Source organism: Melanotaenia boesemani, chromosome 9, assembly GCF_017639745.1.
Source record: "Melanotaenia boesemani isolate fMelBoe1 chromosome 9, fMelBoe1.pri, whole genome shotgun sequence".
NCBI lineage: Eukaryota > Metazoa > Chordata > Actinopteri > Atheriniformes > Melanotaeniidae > Melanotaenia > Melanotaenia boesemani.
Genome location: NC_055690.1, coordinates 23,856,587 through 23,880,287, shown reverse-complemented (window position 1 = coordinate 23,880,287; position 23,701 = coordinate 23,856,587). Strand labels below are relative to the sequence as shown.

The window sequence follows — 23,701 nt, the reverse complement described above, 5'->3', positions numbered from 1 at the left end:
TCTTTTTCTATGGTTGTTTACATTAAATGAGTTTATGCACAGGCTTCATGTCTTCTTCTCTGTTTTTGGTGTATTTCTATGGCAGCATTACAGCACTGCTTACACGCCTGGCATATGTATGACTGCACTGTCAGTGGTATTGTGTGAAATCTTCAGGTTTCACAATTAATACATTTGTTTGTTAACAGTGTATGTTATTTACATTTTCTTTCTGTCTTTTCTTTTTCATCATGGCTGAAACCATTCATGTCAAAGGAATTTCCACTTTTTTATCATTTGCCGACAGAAAATGCCACAAGCTACAGAAGTACATTATTATTCTTCAGAGGTAAACAGGGTGTGGCAGTAAAAGCCTCTTTTTTTGTTATCTATATATATATATATATATATATATATATTATTTAGGGTGACAAGCCCTGCAAAGACATTTCATGTTTGACACCCTTCCATGCTAGATTTTTTTACATGAGGTGGCCAGAGGGTAGGCAAGACTTTATCAGGGGGGCATATGTTAAGAAAATAAATTATTGCATTTCTCTAAAACACATAATCACACACACTGCTGTCATTGTGATCACATTAGAGAAACATTTTAAATAAATATCTTTGGCTAATAATAAGTGGAAATATTTGGAACGAGCTCAAAAAGATCTGTAGAAAAGTAAGTGGATTGTTTTGGGCTAAAGTATGCAGTGCTTAATGTTGTAATCGGAGGATAAATGGCTTCCCCCCTAAAACATTTTGTCTCACTGTCTCGTGGTGGCAGTGGTAGACTGGATTTTTCTGTCTGACCACAATGACTGGCATGGCAAGCTCCACATTTGGTGCTGTAGGGCTGTTGACATTGGGGCTGGGGTTTGATTTGGCATGATTTGTGTCTTTACTCTTTACAAACAAGTTGGAAATAGTTTGCTTTGTCTTGATTCTCAAATCTTCCTATAAAAAGTACAGGGTGTATGTCTCCACATTTTCATGTCCTAGCTTACTTTAGAATCAACTAGCAGCCTCCTGTTGTCGTGTAGCTCTAGCTTAGCCAGCACTAAGTAACTTGGTTATTGAGGTACTCTGAGCATTCCTTATTCTTTATTATAAGCTCCAATGTACACATTTTATTAACTGTGTTTATGTACAGTCTCTAAATATACTCACTGAAAACTGAAGATGACATGAATGCAGTGCTACCTTATAACCAGATTAGCACTGCTATGTAGCTTCATGATAACATCAGGTTCATAGTCTTACATAACATTAGAAGTTTTATTTACACAGGGACTGAATCTCTTTAGAAATGTGCAGCCCAATGTCAGTATTTTAAAAGGATGACTGGTGTAAGTACACTGGTGATCCATGTGTGTCTAGAAAGACATTCCTCTCCTCCTACACATGTGACCTGTCAATCAACTGAGATGACACCTGGGGCCTCCAGTCAGATTTCTTAGGTGGCACCCTGACCACTCCTGTAACTCCGCCCCTGCTTTAGATTAACTTTCCCTTGGCGGAGACACCGGTTAATTCTCTGCTACTATGTTATGTGCTTTGGCAAATTTTTTAGAAAAAATTAATATAAATAAAGTTGTATTATTACTCTTTAACTCACATTAACACAAAGATGCACTGAGGCCTAAAAGAAACACAGCTGTTCAATAGATTCAGTATGAACAAAGAAAATGACTGGCTAATGCAGGAGGAGTCTGAAGAGGTGCAGGTAATAAGTTTCATAATTCAAAGAGCCAGATAAAGTGATGTGGTATGAACAGAGCAGGCAGAATGTCTGAATGCTGCTCTGGTTGAAAGTGTGATAATTAAATGGGACAGACTGAAATTGAAGACAAAAGGAGCTTGTGACCAGCACTATCTATTACCTGAACTAATCCAGGGCTGCATTTAAATACAGATTAATTGCATTTGCACTGACATTGCTGTCAAAGACATTCAATTGTATGTCAATTTTCTTTAGTTCTTAGTGTCTAGTACATCATTTATCTCAGCCTGCTGTTAAAGAGATATTATTTTTCCTGTGTCTTTAAATTTGAGAGAATCTGAAGGTCTTTGGTTGTTATCTGCTTCAATCGTTTTCACTGTCATTCAGATACCCATCTGAGAACTTGACTATAACAAGTCAAAGTGATTTAGTGCAAGAATCTTTATCCAGCCCAGGTACTTCACAGTTCTGTTGTCATTTCAAGATAAATCACCTGTCATGGCAGTGGTAGCCTAGTGGTTATAGGGGCAGGGTTCAGATCTGGCAAGAGAGGTAATGACTCTGGGCCCCTGAGCAAGACCCTTAACCTCCCAACTGCTCCCCAGGTGCCAAGTTATGGCAACCCGCTGCTCTCTAGTAAATCTTCAAGCGTTTAAATGCAGAACCTTATTTTTCCAATAAGAATGAATAAAGTTATTATTATTATTATTATTATTATTATTATTATTATTATTATTATTATTATTACTATTAATCACTCGCAGTCATTTGTCATATCTTGTGAGATGTAAAACTTATATACTGACATATTGCGAGAACCATTGTGCAAGACGGTAAAAACACAGAGGACAGCATGACTCAGCTCCCGCTGAATGACACATGCTGAGTACAGCTAGTATGCTAGTTCTCTGAATTGAAGACATTTAGCTTCTGTCATAATCAGAGACTAAATCCCTGCCTTATCGCCCACCGGGTGCAGCGGCCACAGCTTTGTTTAATTGCCACGAGCTGAACCGTTAAAGCTGCATCTCCTTCTGTGTTTACCCCCACTGAGGCTTATAGCTGATAATGGAATTATTCTGAGTCCCAGGAGGAGAGGGAGGGTGGAGCAGAGAGCAGGCAGCCATAGATGAAGAGAGAAAGTGAATGGTGGAAGCTGAAAGATAGGATGGATGAAGGGTCTTCCTTAGAAACAGAAGGAGCAGAAAATATGCTCAAAGTGATACACAAGGAGATAAAAAGATAGAGAAAGAAAATGTTTCTGAGTAATTTCCAGCTGTTTGCTAAAAGCAAAGCCTGTAATCTTCTTGCCTTAACTGTTTACTCCTCTATGACGTACTACAGGGAGGACAGTGAATTATGACGCAGGATAGTGCCTGAGTCTAAAACATGCCTGCTTGAAAGAGACTGACTGAAAGGATGAATGAGGCTGTAGAGAGAAAATAGCTGAGGAAATAAGAGGATGAGAGAGGATGGGAAGAGAGAAACAAAAACATTAAAGAGTATAAAATGAAGTAAATTGCTGACACTTCAAAGTTATTGGTTTGTGAAATTGTGCAAGGCTCCCCCACTTTTCTTTCTTAAACTGCAAAGAAAAATTTTGTGAAAGCAAGCCGGCAGAATACATTATCTTATTTCACTCTCCCCTGTGTCATAGTCGAAAGCTTGGGGTGTTTTCAGACTGAGCTGTGCTGTTGTTGTGGAAAATTACTTCACATTTGAAGTGATCACGTGGCTCGGTCAAGGGTTTTGTGTCTGGACTTAAGGATATTTAGCTCCAAGCAGGCTGGATTATTTGACCATAATTTCCTTAACAAACATATAAGCAGCCAAGCCAGTTTTGGCTCATGGGAATGATCTTGTGCCAGTCAGAAAATTTCAAGATTCCTTGCCAAGGGCTCAACGGATAATCTGATTTCAACACATGCTCATCCAAGAAATTGTACTTAGACTTTACAACTGTATATCATAGAAGATTTTGCTTCTGGTGCCAGGAATCTGTCACAACATGTTCTAAAAAAAATAAAAAAGACTGATGCATTTTTAAGATCTGTTCAGGCTCAAAAGACAATTTTTTGAAACCCGTTTCCACACACTACTCAAAAAACACAGTTTGTGAGTCTAATTGGGAGTAAATACTCTACTGTTCAAAAGTTTGGGGTCACTTCCCTATTGAATCCCATGGCAAAGTGACCCCAAACTTTTGAACAATAGGTACTGTATGGTACTGTATGGCTAACACAAGCAGATGTAGCAGCTCATTAAAATGGTTTGCCTATTAAACAGATTCCACATTGTGAGTTTAATTTACCTCCCCATGGTCTTCTACTCTTACTCTTTCAGCATTCATTAGCAAAAAAAAAACATCTTTTTAAATAATGCTACTTGGTATATTTTGCATTTCTATTTCTAATTTGTATCAATTTTCTTTTCTGTCTCTGGATCCTTCAATCACCACATACTTCTGCATCCCCTCTTCTTTTCCCCTCCTCACATCAGTCTGTTCTCAGTATTCGAGAGGAGTCTTTGCAATCTTTGGCCTGTACGACAAGCGCTCAGTGAACACGCTGACATCATTTTGTGGAGCCCTGCACATCAGTCTGGTGACACCCAGCTTTCCCACTGAAGGAGAGGGTCAGTTCACGCTGCAGCTTCGGCCGTCTATCAGAGGAGCTTTGCTATCACTACTGGACCACTATGACTGGAACCGATTTGTCTTCCTCTATGACACTGACAGAGGTAAGCAGGGACAAATAAGCGTAACAAGGTATGATTGTCGTAATTGCAAGTTTTGGTTTATGTATGGTTCTGTGCACGGTGTTTAATGAGATTTCACCTTCAAAGTACAAATATCCACAAAACTGATTGAATTAGTCTCCATTATAAATCAGTTAACTCGGAGACTGAGAGAGAGAGGGATGTGTGATGGAATTTATTTCTAAACTTTGTGTGATACATGCATAAAAACCTTTGCTTTTGGTGTTTAGTGTGACCTCCTTGTGTAATAACATCTGCATATTAATGTTTCTCCTAAGTGGGGTTTTAAACCATTTCTTTGTAAAGAATAGCTTCAACTCTTGATGAGTGTCCTCATTAACTGCTGTTCAGGATTTTTCACAAGATTATTATTTTGAGATCAGGACTTTTGCATTTTAAAACATTGCATTTACTTTTAAGTATTCTTTGGAAGGAGACAGGTTATGTGCTCTAGTTTAACTGTTTATGACATGCTTATTAGATTCAGTCAATAATAGATAGCCTTTCTGGTTGAGATGATGCAAAACAGCCCCAAATTATGATTATATCACCACCATGTTTCAAAAATTAGAAAGATTCTGTGCTAAGTAGCTTATTTAAATGCAGAGGTTATACTTTAACATAAATATAAGTTTACATTAATGGATTAGTTGATGTCTATCCTGGTAACCTTGGTTCTGTATCATTTCATTTTTTTAAAACATGCCACAGTGTAGTGATTCATCACTATTAAAAGATAAAAAGAAAGTAAGCTTGTATGTTGATAGTTAACCTTGGTATTATAGAAGGACACGACTTAATAAAATAAACACAGCTAGCCAATAAAAGGAAAAAGCCAAGCATGGTTTCAGCATGGGGAAGAGGGGGGGGTCCATCGCTTTTGGGTAGATGGCGGTCCTCAAGGAAAATAGGTTGGAAGCCAATGGTTTAGATCACATTTGTGTAAAATGTTTAAACAGTTCTGAAAGTTTCTAAGCCCTAATGTAAGGCAAGGCAAGGCAAGGCAGTTTATTTGTATAGCACATTTCATGTACAGGACAATTCAAAGTGTTTTACATAAAACAAAGACATTACAGATATTTAGAATAGTAAAAGGCATCAACACATAATCACAATAAAATAATAAATTACATTGAAATGATTAAAAGCAAGATAAATTTAAAAAGTTACCGTGCAGATTTCATGCATAGGCGCATGAGAAAAGAAATGTTTTTAACTTGGATTTAAAAATGTCTACATTTGGGGAAAGTTTAATCTCCGCTGGCAGTTTGTTCCATTTGTTTGCAGCATAACAGCTAAATGCTGCTTCTCCATGTTTAGTCTGGACTCTGGTCTGGACTAGTTGACCAGAGTTTTTGGATCTAAGAGCTCTGCTAGGTTTATATTCTCTGAACATATCACAGATGTATTCTTGGCCTAAACCATTCTGGGATTTGTAAACAAGCAGAAGGGTTTTAAAATCTATTCTGTGACTGACAGGAAGCCAGTGTAAAGATTTCTGGTGTGATGTGTTCAGATCTCTTAGTCCTGGTTAAAACTCTAGCAGCAGCGTTCTTGATGAGCTGCAGATGTTTAATGCTCTTTTAGGAAGTCCTGTTAAAAGACCATTACAGTAATCCAGCCTACTGGAGATGAATGCATGGATGAGTTTCTCTTGGTCTTTCTGGGAGACTAGACTTTTAATTCTGTTGATGTTTCTGAGCTCGTAAACAGCCGTCTTAGTGACAGCTTTGATGTGGCTGCTGAAAGTCAGATCTGAGTCTATCAACACTCCGAGGACTTGGTCGGTGATTTTAAGAACCCGAGTATCCAGGTGTTTACCAATGCTGACCCTCTTCTCTTTGCTACCAAACAGAATATCTCAGTTTTGTCTTCATTTAATTGTGGGAAATTCTCCTTCATCCAGCTGTTTATTTGCTCCAGACACTGACACATTAAGTCTATTGGACTGCAGTCATCTGGTGACAGAGACGCATAAAGTTGTGTATCATCTGCATAACTTTGATAATTAATGCTATAGTTCTGTAATATTTGACCCAAAGGGAGCATATACAAGTTGAACAGAAGAGGTCCAAGGACTGACCCCTGGGGGACTCCACAAGTCATGGCCACTCGCTCGGATTCATAGCTGCTGATCATAACAAAATAACTCCGGCCTTCTAAATAGGACCTGAACCAGTTAAGGACCGCTCCAGAAAGTCCAACCCAGTTTTCCAGCCTGTGCAACAGGATTCTGTGATCTACAGTATCAAGCGCAGCACTGAGATCCAACAGAACCAGGACTGATACTTGACCAGAATCAGTATTCAACCTAATGTCATTTAGCATTTTGACCAGAGCTGTTTCAGTGCTGTGATGAGGTCGGAAGCCGGACTGAAATTTATCAAAATTTCCACTTTCATTTAAAAAGTCATGAAGCTGGTGAAATACAACTTTCTCAATAATCTTGGAAATAAAAGAGAGGTTAGAGACAGGTCTATAGTTGTTCATTATAGAGGCTTCTAGAGTCCTTTTCTTTAGGAGTGGCTTAATAGCAGCTATCTTTAGTGACTTGGGAAAAATGCCTGATGCCAGTGAGCTGTTAACTATAAGTAGGAGATAACTTTCTACTGAGGTAAAAACAGTTTTTAAGAAGTCGGATGGTATCATGTCCAGAGTGTATGTTGTTGATTTCAAATGCCAAACTGTTTCTTGTAGGACTTTTAAATTCACCATTTTAAATTGTGACATGTCATCAGAATTATTTCCGGGTTTTAGACACAGACTAATTTTCTTGTTTGACTGTGTGGAATTATTATTTTGTCTGATTGTTTTAATTTTTTGGCTAAAAAAGTTTGCAAATTGGTTGCATTTCTCAGTGGAAAGGAGCTCTGGGCTTATCTGTATAGAAGGATTAGTAAGTTTTTCAATCATAGCAAACAGTGCGAGAATTGTTGACATTCCTGTTAATCATTTCAGATAAATGGAGCTGTCTGGCCTTGCACAGCTCATTGTTATAGTTACGCCGGCTTTGTTTGTACAGCTCATAGTAAATTTGAAGTTTATTTTTCCGCCATTTCCTCTCAGTTTTTCTGCATTCTCTTTTTAGGCTGGTAACCACAGTGGTGTTTCTCCATGGTGTTTTCTGTTTGCTCAAGTTGCTCTTGATTCTTATCTGTGCAACAGCATCCATTACATTCAAGATTTTCAGATTGAAATTATCCAGGAGTCCATCAACTGACTCTACACTGGTTGTTGGGAACATAGCTATGGCCTCCACAAACTTAGCACTTGTTCTTTCATTAATGTACCTCTTCCTAACGGAGAAGCAGGTTGGTTGGACATTTCGAGTGATCAGTAAATCAAACAAAATACAAAAATGGTCAGAAATGGCCAAGTCAGTGACCGCTACAGAAAAAAAATTTCCACCCCATTTGAAATAACAAGGTCCAGAGTGTGACCTCGAATGTGGGTCGGTTGTTTTACATGTTGCCACAAACCAAACATGTCCAATATGGAACAAAATTCCTTGACATTACCATCCGTCATGTTATCTATGTGAATGTAAAAATCCCCAGTTAAGATGAAATGGTTAAAATCAGTAGAGATAACTGACAATAATTCCGAAAATTCATCAACAAAATTTGCACAATGTCCTGGACATCTGTAGATGATTAGAAATAGGATTTTAGGAATGCCCCTTAAAATAAAACTAAGAAATTCAAAAGAGGTAAAATCAGTAAATGAAATCTCTTTACACTGGAATGAATCTTTAAATAAGGCAGTTTCTCCTCCCCCTTTCCTCCCGTTTCGACATTTATTCATAAAACTAAAATGAGATGGTGCTGTTTGATTAAGAACGGCAGCACTTGTGTCTTCTGTTAACCATGTTTCTGTCAGAAAAAGAAAATCTAAACTGTGAGAAATGATGAAGTCATTAACTAACAGTGACTTGTTGGACAGAGATCTAACATTAAGTACAGCTAGCTTTATGAAGTTTACACTGGTCTCTGTTGTATTCTGAGTTATACAAGGTACAATTAACAGATTAGATTGATTCACCCCACAAGCTGACCGTGTTCGATTCCTTATTTTACTAACTAACACAGGAATCCTTCTGGGTCCAGGCTTGATCTCAGAACAGCTGTCAGTAGTAGCAAAACTACAGCAAGGACCCTGAACGCATCATGGCATGTTATCTTTGTTGTGAATTCTGCTGCTCTGGGAACCTCCTGCACATCCTCCCGTGCCCTGCTCGGTCAGGACAGATGATCTAATAGGAGGATGAGGAGGGGGAGCCCTGTATTTCTTGGTAGATGGTGGTCGCTGGGGTTCAGGCCTGGATAGAGATATCCTTTGAAGACCTTGGGTGATGTGGAGAAGAGGGTCTGGTGAGGGGGGAGAGCTGGGAGTTGATCGCTTCTCTGCTGTGTCCTTCGCTCTTATCTGTACACTCATGTTTGGGTTTGCCGTCCCAACAGCATGACGCAAGTTTGCACCAAATAATCTGCATCCAGTTAGATTAGGATGCACATCATCAGGTCTGAATCGCTCCTTACAGTTCCAAAAGATATTGAAGTTATCAATGAACTTTATCCCATGGGTGATACATGTGTTTGATAACCATGTGTTCAGGCTAAGAAGTCTACTGAAAAGTTCAATTCCTTTACCCGCTATAGGAATGGGTCCTATGGTGTGCTCCAAACTGACACAGCCTCTCCAACAGCAGAGAAAAGTCTTTTTTCAGGATCTCAGAGCCAATTTTCCTCCTCAGAATATCAAAAGACCCTGTGTGGACAATAATCTTCATACCAACTGGATGTGAAGACAGAATGGTCGGCAACATCTCTGTCAGTTCCCTGACTGATGTATCAAAAAGTGTTAGATTTTCCATCTTTGCCATCCTCACATGCTGTGTTATAGGGTCCCCAATCAAAATTGTGTCTACAGTATGTGCAGAATTATTAGGCAAGTTGTATTTTTGAGGATTAATTTTATTATTGAACAACTACTATGTTCGCAATGAACACAAAAGACTCATAAATATCAAAGCTGAATATTTTTGGAAGTTGGAGTGGGGCTTTTTTAGTTTAAGTATCTTAGGAGGATATCTGTGTGTGCAGGTGACTATTACTGTGCATAATTATTAGGCAACTTAACAAAAACCAAACATATACCCATTTCACTTATTTATTTTCACCAGGGAAACCAATATAACAACTCAAAATGTACAAATATACATTTCTGGCATTCAAAAACAAAACAAAAACAAATCAGTGACCAATATAACCACCTTTCTTTTCGAGGACACTCAAAAGCCTGCCATCCATAGATTGTGTCAGTGTCTTGATCTGTTCACGATCAACATTGCGTGCAGCAGCAACCACAGCCTCCCAGCCACTGTTCAGAGAGGTGTACTGTTTTCCCTCCCTGTAGATCTCACATTTAATGAGGGACCACAGGTTCTCTATGGGGTTAAAATCAGGTGAACAAGGAGGCCATGTCATTATTTTTTCTTCTTTTAGACCTTTTCTGGCCAGCCACGCAGTGGAGTACTTGGATGCGTGTGACGGAGCATTGTCCTGCATGAAAATCATGTTTTTCTTGAACGATGCTGACTTCTTCCTGTACCACTGATTGAAGAAGGTGTCTTCCAGAAACTGGCAGTAGGACTGGGAGTTGAGCTTGACTCCATCCTCAACCCGAAAAGGTCCCACAAGCTCATCTTTGATGATACCAGCCCATACCAGTATCCCACCTCCACCTTGCTGGCGTCTGAGTCGGAGTGGAGCTCTCTGCCCTGTACTGATCCAGCCACGGGCCCATCCATCTGGCCCATCAAGACTCACTCTCATTTCATCAGTCCATAAAACCTTAGAAAAATCAGTCTTATGATATTTCTTGGTCCAGTCTTGACGTTTTATCTTGTGTGTCTTGTTCAGTGGTGGTTGTCTTTCAGCCTTCCTTACCTTGGCCATGTCCCTGAGTATTGCACACCTTGTGCTTCTTGGCACTCCAGTGATGTTGCAGCTCTGAAATATGGCAAAACTGGTGGCCAATGGCATCTTGGCAGCTTCACGCTTGATTTTCCTCAGTTCATGGGCAGTTATTTTGTGCCTTGTTTTTTCAACACGCTTCTATTATATACTATTTTGAATGAAGCGCGTGATTGTTCGATGATCACGCCTCAAAAGCTTGGCAATGTTAAGAGTGCTGCATCCCTCTGCAAGACACCTCACTATTTTTGACTTTTCAGAGTCCGTCAAATCTCTCTTCTGACCCATTTTGCCAAAGGAATGGAAGTTGCCTAATAATTATGCACACCTGATATAGGGTGTTGATGTCATTGGACCACACCCCTTCTCATTACAGAGATGCACATCACCTAATATGCTTAATTGGTAGTAGGCTTTGTACCGGTTGGAGTAGAACAACATGCATAAAGAGGATGATGTGATCAAAATACTCATTTGCCTAATAATTCTGCACACCCTGTATTTGTTTTTGTGTGGAATTTTGAACTCTCCTCCTGGTCTGGTTAGCCTTGGGCTGAGTTTTAAGCTATTTCTTGAATTTTGATATATCCTTGCATTACATTCATCATCATTCATTTTAATATGACTCAACACATCATATTTGTTATGCAGTGAGACTTCAGGTGGTGGAGTGAGTGCTGGAGCTTTAAATTTCCTGCTGGATTTACCTCTGCGACGAATAACATCAGACCAGGTTCTGGCCGGGGTTGATGACGTTGGTCTGGCACCAACAGTGTTCCAGAAGGAGAGATCAGTCTGATGGTCCAGTTTGGGATTTTCCTCAGCTATTCCAATGTCATTTGAACACATCCAGGGAAGTGTATCAGCCAGGTCTGTAGCAGGAGGCTCAAATGTAACTCAAAACACCTGAAATGACTCTCACTTAAGAGCCAAATTGTAAACACTAAACTAACTAAATGTGAGCAAATCACCTTTCCTTTAACCCTATCCTTTAATCTGAAACCTGGCATTAAACATTAAAGGAAGATATCTAAATTAGTTTGGTTTAACAAGTCAAAGTTTAAGTATTAAACTTGGATCCAGTTTTAAATGGCACGCTGATACTATAAAACTAATGCACGGTGTACCGTCTGGACTTCTGTTTGCCTGAGACTTTTTTTTTTCTAGTTAATATTACTCACATTAACTGTAATTTTAGAGGCTGTGCCATTGGAACTGAACAGGCTTGACTAAAGGGTAACACTTCAGAAATGAGGCTGTAATTTGGCACATTTCAGAAAGAGATTATTCAGTTTGGCGTCAGCTCTTGGAGCATTCACCTGCCTCTAATTTGGCCATCATGCAGTGCAAGCAAGTTAGTTGGTCAGGCACAGCTGACGCCCTCAGCCCCTAACAACTGTCACGGGAATACTTGGTACATTATTACTCTCACACATGCACACACGCATGCATGCACAGACAAATTCTCTGCCACGGGGAGTAAAACATGGGTCAAACATGACGCAAAGTCCCCAAAGACCATGGCATAGTGGTATGTTAGGGAATTGATGAGCTGTGCAATGTGTGTGTGTTCTGTCTGTGCCTCTGCCAACTTCACTGTGGTCCAGGTTGTCTGGGTTAGTACGCAGGGGAGCAGTTGCAAGGAAAAGAAGGAGAGAGTAACAGAAAAGACAGACTAGGTGATTTGAGCTGGTTGGACTGCCCAAAAGACAGAAGGTATGTGTGAGTCAAGGAAAGAAGAAACAAATAAGGTGATGGTAGGGCAGGGTGGAGGTAGATCTGTAGCAGGGGAGAGATTACAGAAAGAGTATAAGGAAGGGCAGGAGCACAATCCTCTGGGGATGAACAGTGGCATATTGCAGGAGGAGGGGTAAGGTCTAAGTAACGTTAGAAATGTAGGGAGAAATGGAGGGTAGGATAGATGCACAGAGTTTGGTCTGTACTCACCCGTGACTTGGCCAAGGCAGGGCCCTTCATTATAGGCTCCCATCAGGCCCTGCTGCTGGTAATGTGCTGGAAAATGGGCAGTAATGCTGTGATCTGTTTTATGTCCCCTGCTCTGCTGTGCTTCACCGACAGCCTGCTGACATGCATACTACCACACAAATACCCCTCTACCTGTTTAACTGCATACAAAGACAAATGCATACACTCACATACCAAGTGGTGAATAAACAAATGAATTCAAGTGCATCTGTGCATGCAATAAATTAGGATATGTGCAGGGTTAACAATCAAAGTATGCACACACATAACTCATGTGCAGACATGTGCAACCCTGAGCACAGATTCATTTAGGCAGAGACACATTTATTTATAACATCACTTAAGAGGCTAGAAAGCTAAAGCTGGAGAGAATAAGTCATTGTGTGTCATTTAGAATAAGACAAATGTGGGTCTTTGCTTATTATGTACATGTGATTTTAAGGGAACTCTTTTATGTTTTATATGTATTTACCCTCAGATCTAAGAGCTGATTTAACAATGTTTTGGGGGTTTTGGTTAAAATTAATGATCAGTGTGAGAAGTAAAGGTTTTAACCTATGTGTACATACAAAGCAATATTCCAGCAAAAGTCCAACTCATATTCCAACTGGGTTGGACTTTCTGCCTCTAATTTGACAATGCTACAGTATCTTTGCACCATCTGTAATGCTTTTAATGATTTGTGTAAAGAACTTTTAATTGTCTTATACATGAAATTTGCAAATAAACATGCCTTGCCTTTTAACTCTAATCTAAGACAATGTAAAGCAGGTTTTCCTATGATTTGTACCTGAGTTGCAGCTAGCAGTCAGTGTCCAGGGATGGGCAACTGCAGTCCTTGAGGGCCACTATTCTTTAGGTCTCAACACATCTGACTCATTGAGCAGAATTGATAACAATCAGTTGGATCCATTTAATTTGAACCAGGTTTGTTAGAGTGGGGAAATATCTAAAACCTGCAGGACAGTGGCATTCCAGAACCAGAGTTGCCCATCCCTGGCATAGTCTGATTAATTTATCTTTGTTTTATCTATTTATGTCAATCCAAACCTTTATGATATATTTCTAATCAAATTTCTCCCTCACCCCAAAAGTATTTATATAGTTTGTTTTATACTGAACTAAGTCAGTGGCAGTTTTGTAAAATCTTGCAAAGAAACTATTTTTTTTATAGTTATATATATATATATATACATATACTACCGTTCAAAAGTTTGGGGTCACTTCCCTATTGAATCCCATGGCAAAGTGACCCCAAACTTTTGAACGGTAGTGTGTGTATATATATATATATCACTTGCTGTTTACCTGGGAAAGTTTTTAAGGAGAATCATCTTTTAGATTACTTGTTACCTTGCTCAAACCTGCTTTCCATTATTTTATAGAAACAGAGCTTCCCTTTCTGTTTCTGGTTCCAGAGTGTGAAATTATCATTTGGAAGTGTGCTATGAAGTGAAGTTCACCTCTTGAAAAGGAACAATGAAACATTTAGTAAAATAAAATAATACTTTTACCACTATCATTCAACACTACTCAGTCGATTCTTATTCCCGATGGGTGCTGAGTTTTTAAAGTAATATTTAAGATAATTTATGTTTCTTTTAAAGATAAGACATTATGGTGTTGCTTTAAAGAATAAGAATATCAGACAAATCTGCTGACAACTTGTGCTTATCTGGAATGCTTGTGAAAATGACTGAGAGAATTATAGCATACTAGTGGAACATTTTAAGTGCAAAAGAAATTACAAAAACATCTTTGCTCATTTCCTAACTACTGATTCTACCTTAAAGCAGCATTAATTCTGTCTTTTTTATCTTTCTATCCTTACTCTATGTTGTTTAGGTTATGCAATATTGCAGGCGATTATGGAGAGAGCTGGACAGAATGCATGGCAGGTAAGGACAGACAAAAAAACACATAGTGGAGTTGGAGATCTGCCTGACAACACATATTATAAGAACGGTCATGATCTCATGCCGTATACATACACTAATTATAAACACAGAAACACACAGCCCTGTTAACATGCTTGTTGTTTAATGACCTTATGTCTACAAGCTGTTTGTATTCATGAGCACATTTCATGTGAAAACATACAAAAACAGGTGAGCGCAATCTGCGTGGAGAGTTTCAATGATGCAGCATATCGCAGACTCTTGGAGGACCTGGATCGGCGACAGGAAAGAAAATACGTCATTGACCTGGAGCCTGAGAGACTACAAAGTATACTGGAACAGGTAATATCCAACACAGTCTTGCACCAGAATATGAAGCAGCTAAGTTGGCCCGCTTCACAAAACCTAGCAAGTTTAGAATAAGATGGTAATAAATGGAAAGAAATGGTCTCCAAAAAGGTAAAATGATGACACTCCCTGGCCTATAAAATAGTTATATTCCTGTGTCAAAATGTTAACATGCCTCCATTTTGCATTGTGTAAAGCTGTCAAGCCTGCTCAGAATTTTAAAATAGTTTTTTTCAAAGCTTCAAAAAGTTATATGACAACCCTTGTCTTTGGAAAATGAAACATGCTTATATTTTGCATAAATTCATCTCAAATGTCATTTTTTTAGATATGAAATATTCATAACTATTTGCAATGATGTAGGAGAAGGTGGACAGTGGTGTTACAGTCCAACCAAATATTTCCCAACAACCTTTCACTTTCAGTCTTCTTTGGATAGGATTAGGGGTAAAAATAAAATATTTTCCTTTCATATATATAAATACATGATTATTTGTTCACATCACATAGCTTTATTTTATGCAACAGGCAATAAAAAATGTTGCAGTTTGATCATTTCTGCAGCTTTATTTTAAAAAACATTACTACATTTTGGACATGTGGACAAACTGTTGCCAATTTACTTGTAGAAATGTTGTAAAATTATTGATAGAAATTGACCTGGTGATGCAATACATGACATTAACCATATGACTAGAGCCATGCTATTGTGAGAGCACCAGAGCAATGGTAACCATGAAATGCTTCATTATGGGGATTAGATCAGTGAATATTCATTCCACATTTACCAGAAGGAAGAAATTTGGAAAATTTAAACATAACATATAAAAAAACCAATTAATTAACAACAGAATAATCTTGTTGAACAAACATGTTAATGACGTTTACCACTACATCTCATGATGCAGTTCAATAACACACTATTGCCCCTTTTTATTATTAGAATAAAAAACATTGTCATTCAACTACAGGGACAATGACACTTATTTGAAATCCAAAAAAATCTGTGGGATTGTTCATGAGATAACACTTTAATGGATGCTACAAGGTAGTTTTAAGTGGCACTGTTGAAAATCAATGAGATCACGGGTGAGTATGGAAATTTGTTGCTGACCCAGACTTAAAAGCACTTAACACTCAATAAAGCTGCTCTGCTTTCCCTTAATTATGGGTTTCAGCCACAGAAGATGTGATAACTGATTAAAATAATGCCCTGCGTGAAATATTATTCTACAATTCTATTTTATATTCCATATTAAAATATAATATATTCTATATTTTATATTAAACCAGATAGTATTTTTTATTTATTATAGCAATATACATAGCAATATATATATTATTGCAATATACATCATATATATAGCCAGTGAGCAAACTTCTTGCTCACTGGCCACATGCAGAGGCTTGCAGTCCATGTCTCTTCCTTCATGTCTTCTCCTGTTGCAGCCGTGTGTCTGATGTAAACACAAGAGAGTGTGTTTATTAAAATGAAGAGAAGTTTTCTGTCTGGCACTTAAAAAAGAAGAAAAAGAGCCAACATGTCTCTTTGTCTGCCAAAACTCATGCAAATGGACAGAAAATTGTGATTTTTGGATGGGATGTCTCCTGTATGTTTTAACTAAATGAGGTTTTATGTTTAAACTTATAGCTTTTGAGGCAAGAGAGCAAAGATAAGACATTTTATGACTATGTTTTACAAACGTGAATAATAAATTCAGCCTTCTTTTGAATCTGGTTAAGTAAATCTTGGTCATAGCGACATGAAACTGTGTTTGTCCATGTTCCTGCTGTCGGGTGGACACGTGGAGACATAATTTGTGTTTACATATTTTTTCATTTTACCTGGTCTTTTAATTTTTTGTTTACATTTACAGACCTGATGTTACATTCATAAAACAAGATGTTAACCCCCTAACTCCCAATAGCAGAGGGTGCAGGCACAAGAGGTTAAGCTAAACAGTCAAGCTAAGAATGCAAAGTTAGAGAAATTATAGAAGAAATCTGGATAATGAAGCACTAAAGGTGCATGGATGGAAGTTAAATCTGTTTATGTATTTAGTGCAGGGGTCTGCAACATTTACAATCCGAAGAGCCATTTTTCCCACAGCCCAGCTAAATAAAACTCATTTAGAGCCGCAAATGTTATGAGACCTTTTGAAAAAACACCACTTATAATATTTGATAAATGTCTTCTCTAGGAAATTTGTTGTCATTGAAGATTGAAGATTTGTATTACTATTTTTAGTTTTTAAATTGAAGAAAAATGGCTAAACAGACTTTCTTCTATAGGATGTAGATATACATGCAATACAAACAGCCTATGCATCGTTGTCCTGCACTATTGTAAGATATATATATATATATATATATATATATATATATATATATATTTACATTAATTTTAGTGTCTTACAGCTGTCTGCTCCACTAATTCAATGGAAACAGCACTCCTGATGCTTTCTGACATTTAAGAAAAAAAGCAAGATTTGCATTTTTCCTTGGAGAAAAATGCAACTTCCTCAACAGCTATTTTGGCTGTTACTGTCCGCTTACACATAAATTTTGAGTGCACACAAATGCATACACTTCATCAAGGCATGCACTCTGACACTTTATGCTTGTCTAAATTCATCAGATTATCTGTCTTGCTTGATGTTGAGACTTGAGCTGTGACAGGTGTTGCCAATGTGTGTGCACGAGTGTGTATTTGTGTGCCCCTTGACTCAGGTTGGAGTGTAACATCCCATCAGTTCTGCCACCTGTCATCACTTTTACTCTTCCAGAAGCACATCTGACAAACTCAGTGACACATGCAACTGACACGCACACAAGCAGACACGTCTCAAACAAACACATTTACATAAAAATATAATTCGTGATAAACTCTAAGGCTTCGGGCAAGCAAACATATCAGTTTGTTCTGTTTGTCCTCAACTGCCAGCTGTGAACTCTGTATTTGCATGTGTGTGTTTGTGTGTGTCAATATATAACTGCAGATGTGTTTGGGTGAGACTAAAGAGAAAAATGTGAGCAATTTATTAATTAGGTTTTTGCATTATATGAAAACTCCCAGAATGTGCCATATTATCCTCTGTTTCTTTATTTGGTTTTAACAATAACAAAAAAAGTTAAGAAAATTTTATTTCAGAGCCAACTTACTGTACACTTTAAACTGTAATTGGTAAAACAAGATAAATCTTTGGGTTTGTTTAAGAGCATTTATAATCAAGCTGACGATGCTACAGAAACTTAAATGTTCCAGGAACTTGCAAAGTTGCAGCCTGCATGGATCATGCACCACCGCAATTGTTTCCTTTGCTTTAAATCATCATTATGAAATAGTCATTATCATGCCGTTAAGGAAGTTGAAGGAGCAAAAGATAGAAGGAAATAAGTTTAATTTGTTGTTTGACTCCCCTCCCATGTTATTAAGCCACTTTGCAGGCACAACAGAAGATGGTAAAGTAATACAGCTTCCCCTCTCTGTGTATTTCCAGGCTGTCAGCGTGGGGAAACATGTGAAAGGTTACCATTACATCATTGCAAACCTGGTAAGTATTTTTAATGTCACAGCTTGCAGCCTTTGTAATGAGACACGCTTGTGCTAGTGTTGGTTTGATGTCTTGTTTTATTAGCAGACTTGGGGATTGTTCTTTTGTTGATATGCCAGAAAGCACCGGCAGTAGGCTGTCTGATATGCAAATATTAGCAAGACTGAGCTTCAATATCTAACTGTTTACATATTTTAAACCAACACTACAAACTTGTTTTTCTTAACATTTAACTTTATAGAATTTATGTTTTATTTTTGTTTGGTTTTCTTTTGTTGTTGTTGTTGTTGTTTTGCCAGTTTCCTTCTTTCCTTCTTTTTTTCAAAACCTTTTGGGGGAAACAGCAGCCATCATTATTCTTTCAGGGGTCAAAGCAACTTTAAAGATGTTTATATATTTAAATATATTATATTTTTACAGATGAGCTGTAGTGTCTGCTGGATTTGTGATTTTGGTAACCCAGAAATTAAAAGAGAAGTTACTTAGAAATGTTTATCTTTAATGTTTAACATGTCTTGTTAATTAATACAATTAATTTACAATACACTATAATATTTTCTAAACTAAAACACCATGATGCCCAAAAATTTGAGCAATCTTTTCAGGACAAAATATTTGGTCCCAACAGATTTCATGGCTTCTATTTGTATTCTGCTTGGCATCTATGCAACACTGAACACACATGAGGTTTGGTCACAATCACAGTTTTGTGTCTTCTTGTTTTAAGAAGAAGCTAAAGCTACACACTAGCTAAAGTACAATATCATAACCATCAGATATTTGCCAGCAAATACTAATTCACATGATTTTTATTACTTTTTAAAGTGTTTCTAATTTCAAATGATGACCTCGTGACATTATTCAGATCTTTACTGGCTACATTGGAATTCCAGAAACATCAGTTGTTGTTCCCGAAGGTATAATCATTAGACTTGCTGACTGTGGCTAACATGAGAACTCTTTATGACATAAAAAGACTGCTGTACTGTTGGACATTGTTCACAAAGCCAAGTTACAACAGTTTCGATTCTTGTGGGAATGCCAGCTAGAGCAGGAATGGGCAACTCTTGTCCTCAAAGCTCATTGTCCTACAGATTTATATGTTTTCTGTTTAGCTTACCTGATTCAAATGAATGGGTCTTTGTGCAGAACCTGACAACAGCTGTTGGATCATTTTGATCATCATACAATCACCAGAGGGATTAAATTAAATATAGTTAAACTAATTAAAAATCTGACTCTCAAAGGCATTTCTCCTTCTCAGTATCAGTACAGTAATTCTTGAACTAATCTGTTGCCACAAAATCCAACTCAAAATGAAATCTTTGGAATTTAGTGTCCATCAGTAGCAAATGAGCAGCCAGAAAAAAAATTGATTTCATTGGTAGACTTTAAAAGCTATAACCAATATGTAAATTTGAAAATAAAACTATCTCTCATGTTGTCCACATAAGTGACGCCTTCAGTAAGTCAAGAAAGAAATCTGTATCATCTCAAAGGTAGTTTCCAGTCAGTGGAGCTGTAGCAACCGGACCTGTGCTGACAGCAGCTGAATGCTCCCATACTGTCAGTGATGTGGTGCCATTGAAAGTTTGATAAAAATGTGTTACCATCGTGCTCTGCACCAAATTCATCATATCAGGTTTGTGCTCTGTAGTACCATGTAAAGTTGAATACACCTTACAGCTAATTTCCCTTTAGCTTACCAAACAGTCTGAGAGCCAAAACTGAACCAAAACACACATAATGAAATAGTGATATTGAAACAAATATTAATATGACAAGCAGTGTTTTGAGTCTTTTGATTGTGTCTCAAACCAGCTCCAAATGAGGATTAAATTGCTGTACTTCACATTTGCAAATGTTCATGTTACTTTGGCAAGTGAGTGTATGAGGATGTTTTTTCTTTCCTATCATATTCCCATAAAAGGTCCTTATTCCTGTTACTTCTGGACTGATATATTACCATTTGTCTCTTCTTGACAAGGTCACTGCTGTCAGAAGCTGCTGGAGCCCATATCAAGAGATGATGTATAGCTTCAAACTGAATCCCTTAAATCTGTTTAACAGTTGTTCTCTCTGGGACTGTGAAAAACGTGCCTATGAGCTCATTGCAAATAAGCTTTCAGAGCTTTTAGCAATTAGCATCCATCAACCCTGAATAATGCTCACGTGTCTTTACTCTCTACCTCTGTCTCCGGTATTATCCCAGATTGATTCCTCTTCACCACCTCACAACGAAGTGTCACTCAGTGCAAAATCACACTGACAGCTGTGAAAGGCCTATAGATGTGTAGCTGAGCATGTTTATGTCAGCAAAGGTGTATACACCATGTGGGGGTGGTTGGTACACATCAGCTCTATATTATCTGATCTTGGATGTTTCTTTCTCCCTTCCTTTTCCTCTCTTAGGGTTTTAAGGACATATCTCTCGAGAGGTTCATGCATGGTGGAGCCAACGTGACCGGTTTTCAGCTGGTGGACTTCAGCAAACCGATTGTCATTAAGTTGATGCAGCGTTGGAATAAACTGGACCAGCGAGAGTACCCTGGATCTGAAAGCCCACCTAAGGTTAAAAAAAAAGACTTGTAGAATGTCATGACAGAAAATATCAGTCAAAGTTGATGAATATTTACACCTTAAAACTGCTGTATGCCAGGGACAAATGCAGGACCCAGAATTAAACAGATTTGGTTTCAACCATAGGCCTCAAGATCCAATCTTGTCAACTTGCAAAGAGGAATTGTGTGGGAAGGTATTAGTTGTTAACTAATAAAAAGTCATGCCTCCGCAGCTAAATAAGTGTTAGAGAACACAGACTTAGAGAAACTGGGACAAAAAGTTGGCCCAGACAAGCCCATATACAATCATGCACATCACAAATCTTTGTCCTCCCATAAAAGTGAACATGAACTGTGCGCATCTGTGGAGTGTGCACCACGATGTTTCCACAAGCCCAAGCTGTCAAAAAATTAGTTCTTCTGCTACATTCCCTCCCACCCCCCCAATTTGAGAACCATTGGTATAATATAAAATATATAATATAAACAGGCTAATAAAGAAAATCAGAAATATGCTGACTCATTGTTAGTGTTGACGAATGATGGTTAAAAATCATGTTTTCACATTCAATGGGATTATTTAGTGCAGAAAGACACATAAGAATCTAATTAAGATCCTGTGTTTTAACCAGTGAACATAACCAGTTAACCAGTAGATACAACCAGTTAACATGTGAACACAATCGGTTAACCAGCTGTTCTCTGGCTGAAAACTCTGACATCATCAACAAATTTCATAAATGTAAGGAGACAAACTTATGTGTTAATAAAACAGCTGTTTTATTGGCGTGTTTTAATCACTTTATCATAACTTGGTAAATAGCTAGCACTAACTGGCTACTATGACCTATTGAGTTTAATTGGTCTCTTTACTCAGAACAGAACCTTGGCAGCTGATTTGGAAATTAGGTGGCTTTTTTTTTTTTTTTTGCTTTTTGTTTTTTTATGTTTTGTTTTTTTATCACACACTTTCTCTCTGCCTCCTCTCTTTTCTCTCTCTTTGGTTCTGACAGGTAGCTGCATTCACTGGCACAGAAACAATAGGGGTGTAAAGCATCTTATTGGTTCAACCTGATATCAGTTAAGTTAAGAACCAGTGGTCAGGAAGGAAAGTTCTGTGCTGACTAATTGGATAAATAAATTATTCAGACACAGTACACAGCAAAAGGAGGTGGTGTTTGAAAATTTGAGCCAGCCTGCTCAGTGTTAGTTGGTCCACCAATCTAGCTACTTATGGACCAGTAAGACCAATAAATAAATTGTGTCGCCCAAAAAACCACGTCAACCCACCCAAAAATGGTTAGTATACCAGATGGTCAGTGCGCCACTGGTAGAGAAGAGGTGTTCATTTGTTCATTAATAGATCCGTTATACCAAATAAGGCAACATTTAAAAGAACAGAGATATTTCATTATAGTCTGGAGGAGGATTTTTATTGGAACTCAGAAATGTAGCTTTTAAAACACTCTCAGTGGCACACATGTTCACATACACATTTATGGCAGTTGTTGGTGTGAAATTGTTCTTCTTGCACCAAATACTCACCAGATAAGCTGCACATACAGATTTCACAATGAGCTATCCAGTCACAGAATGCTGTGCTGCATTTCAACCATTCAGTGTTATGTGGTGCATTTGTCACAGCTTCTTAGCCAATCAGAGCATGACCTCAGGATATGGGTAGGTGCAAGGACTGATATGTAATTTAGTGTCAAGTTTAGTGTGATGCATGCAGATTCTTCAGACATCGTGTCTGTTCTGCATGGTATTCCGATAAGTTTTTTAGACACTTTACATTTTTGGGAAAACAAATTCACAGAAGAATGATATTTCTGTTTCTCTTAATTCTTTTATTGTTTGACTCTTTCTGTTACTGTCCATCTTCATTTCTCTTGCATATTCATCATCTCTATTTAGGCTACTATACTTCCCTCTTTTCTATCTCTGATTGTCTTTCTTGCCCTCCTAAACAAACCATTATTGGCAGAGTAGTGACCTAGAGCCAAGTGGAATTGTATATATTAACCAGAAATATGTCCACCTACCCATTAAAAATACATCCTACTGCAGCTTTTGGTCTTCTGCCCCCTGGCTCAAAAACAATTGGCAGAAATTAAAAAAAAAACAAAAAGGCAGACATAACATTGTGGACAATATGCGTCTGTAAATGGTGCAAATACATTTTGATGGCCATATTCTTTTATTGTTGGCATTTCATTCTTTACCTGCAGGCCATTGTAAATTGGCTAATCATCACTCTAAGATTCACCTAATGAATCCTCATTAACCGATGCCAGCTGTATCAATCTCCCCTTACCATTGACTCGACAGTTTGTGTGCTAATTGAGGTAAACCTATTATGCATGATTGCGACAGATAAACACAGTGAAAACACTTAGATGAACCAAAAAGGTAAACACAGCTGCTGGATGTGCCTACTTTAGGAGCTGCAAACATCTTTGATGAAATGCATTTCAAAATGTTCTTGTCATTGTAATGAGAAAAATGATTTACACCAATCTTTTGCAAACATATAAAGGTTTTAATGATTTTACAAATAATGAAAAATCATCCAACCTCTAGTGACAAAAGATGTCTCCAATTTGCCCCTGGCCAATTTGTGCTGCATAAAAATTGAGCTCGGTTTGCGTTGGGCCAACTGGTAGCCTCAGGCCAAGCAAAAATCTGATCTAATAATGTGTGGCATGAAAAGCCCCGTTGGGACTCACCCTATCTACACAGGAGACTGAATTTGAGCTACTTCCGTTTTCCATCAATCAAAATCTCTTAACCACTGGTTTGCCTTGAAATGAGCTTTTTTGTACCTTGAAATTTAATTTAAAAGGTAATGAAAGTGACCTGGCAAGGATGGCAAGGAAATGCATTAATGTCATAAAAATTTAGCTATTATGCATATGAT

General features: G+C 37.9%; 1 protein-coding gene across 7 annotated transcripts in view; it reads left to right on the top strand.

The window, feature by feature from the left end:
• gria4a (glutamate receptor, ionotropic, AMPA 4a) overlaps positions 1-23,701 on the top strand; it is a 125,631-nt gene that overhangs the window by 45,337 nt on the left and 56,593 nt on the right. For all 7 annotated transcript variants that reach the window (XM_041994895.1, XM_041994890.1, XM_041994892.1 and 4 more), the window contains exons 3-7: positions 4,202-4,441; positions 14,266-14,318; positions 14,529-14,660; positions 18,167-18,220; positions 20,633-20,791. In XM_041994895.1, the coding sequence (XP_041850829.1) occupies positions 4,202-4,441; positions 14,266-14,318; positions 14,529-14,660; positions 18,167-18,220; positions 20,633-20,791 (638 nt within the window). The remainder of the gene's footprint in view (positions 1-4,201; positions 4,442-14,265; positions 14,319-14,528; positions 14,661-18,166; positions 18,221-20,632; positions 20,792-23,701) is intronic.